Source organism: Eublepharis macularius, chromosome 14 (assembly GCF_028583425.1).
Source record: "Eublepharis macularius isolate TG4126 chromosome 14, MPM_Emac_v1.0, whole genome shotgun sequence".
Taxonomy (NCBI): domain Eukaryota; kingdom Metazoa; phylum Chordata; class Lepidosauria; order Squamata; family Eublepharidae; genus Eublepharis; species Eublepharis macularius.
The window spans coordinates 54,853,919-54,855,735 of NC_072803.1; the positions used below are offsets into that span (position 1 = coordinate 54,853,919).

General features: G+C 63.7%; 1 protein-coding gene across 1 annotated transcript; it reads right to left on the reverse strand.

Annotated features, from left to right (window-relative positions):
- Nucleotides 1-225: 225 nt before the first annotated feature.
- LOC129341909 (integrase/recombinase xerD homolog) lies at nucleotides 226-1,125 on the reverse strand. Its single transcript, XM_054997265.1, has one exon. The coding sequence runs from the start codon at nucleotides 1,123-1,125 to the stop codon at nucleotides 226-228; it is 900 nt and encodes a 299-aa protein (XP_054853240.1).
- Between the last annotated feature and the right edge of the window lie 692 nt (nucleotides 1,126-1,817).

Sequence of the window (1,817 nt, forward strand, 5' to 3'; positions counted from 1 at the left end):
TGGAGGGCCCAGCCGCCGGGCCTGACGAACGACCATAGGGAGAAGGGAGTCCCAAAGCATCCCCCGAACGCCCATCCAATGGATCCGCAGGCGATCTTCCAAGCCCAGGTGGCAGCCCCAGCCAGATGATGCCGCATACTTTCCCGCCCAATGGACGATGCTGTGCCCGCAAATCCACACCGCCTTCTTCCTCCCTGCGAAAAGAACAATCGAACAGCCACCGCGTCAGTGCCCGCTCAACCCGTGTGGGCGGATGTATGACCGAAAGGCCCGAGACCGCCATCGCCCAATGGCCATGATGGCCTTGTCCGGCAGCCCGAGGCCGGCTGCCACGGTGGCGGCCCCAATGCGGAAGGAATGCGTGCCGAACTGTGAGGAGGGGAGCCCGGCGGTTTCAAGGCAGGCCCGCAGGAGGGAAGCAAACTGATAGCGGGTGAGGGGAGAGAGGTCCCGGTGGATGAAGAAGGGGCCCTGCTGCTGAGGACGAATGCCCAAATAGGCCTTCACTGCCCGCACTGGGCACGCAGCCCCTTGCCGGGCAGCCCGCAAGCAAATGGCAGCCCCTTTGCCTCGCTGGTCGGTCTTAGAGCGCCGAATGGTGATGACCACTTGCCGGGGGGACCAGGAAACGTCCGTGAAGGACAGGGCCCTGCTGCTTGTGTCAGCCTGGGAACCGGCCACCAGCTCGCTCACCCGGAGGGCCCCGAAAAAGGCCAAGGAGAAAGCCGCCCGGAACAGCTGTGCCTCGAAGGAGGACCAGCAAAGGTCGGGTAACACCCGTAATATGCGGCGCAGGATGGGTAGGGAAATGGGCCGCCTCTTGTCGGGAAGGGGAGGGGCCAGCCTAGCCCAGCCCTCTATGGCCCTACGGGGAATAAACCCGCAGCAAGGGTCAGGGAAACCCAGCGTTTTGCAAAAGAAGGAGACCGCTGCCAGGTCGCGCCGCATGGTGCGGGGGGCCCGCCCCAGGGCCCGCAGATGGGCCAGGTAGCGGAGAACCTCATCCTGAGAGGGGGGGCCTAATGCCCCGCCTCCTGCCCCCCAAGTGAACGCCACGAAGCGATCGACCGCCGCCGAGTAGGACTTGAGCGTGGACGGGGCCACTGAACTAAGTACTCCCTGCATCACGATGTCTCTCCAGCCTGCCATAGCTCCTCCGGGAATGGATCGGGGGTGCGTTGAGCCTCTGGAGCCAGCGCAAAGAACCTCTCCATCTGGAATCGAGACAAGGCGTCTGCAAGGCCATTGTCCATACCTGCTACATGACGGGCCGAAAAGGTAATGTTAGCTGCCAGACAGACCAAGACGAAGCGGCGCACCAGCCGCATGACCCGCTCAGAGCGAGAGGACTGCTTGTTGATGACTTGGACCGTTGCCTGGTTGTCACACCAAAATACCACCCGCTTGTTCCGCAACGCCTCCCCCCAGATGGAAACCGCCACCAGGATGGGGAAAAACTCGAGGAATGTGAGATCCCGCAGGACCCCCGACCCTTCCCAGGAAGGCGGCCAGCGCTGAGCGCACCAGCGCCCCCTAAAGTAGACCCCGAACCCCAGGCTGCCAGCTGCATCAGAGTGGACCTGGAGCGTGGAGCCCAGGTCCAGAGGATCCTGCCACAGGGAAACCCCGTTGAAGGCGGACAGGAACCGCAGCCAAACCTCGAGGTCCGCCTTGATGCCCTTGGTAAGGCGGATGTGGTGGTGGGGAGCAGCCACCCCCCGGCAGGCCCACGAGAGTCGCGTGCAAAAGGCCCGCCCCGGGGAGACGACCCTGCAGGCAAAATTGAGGTGACCAATGATGGACTGCAGCTCCCTGAG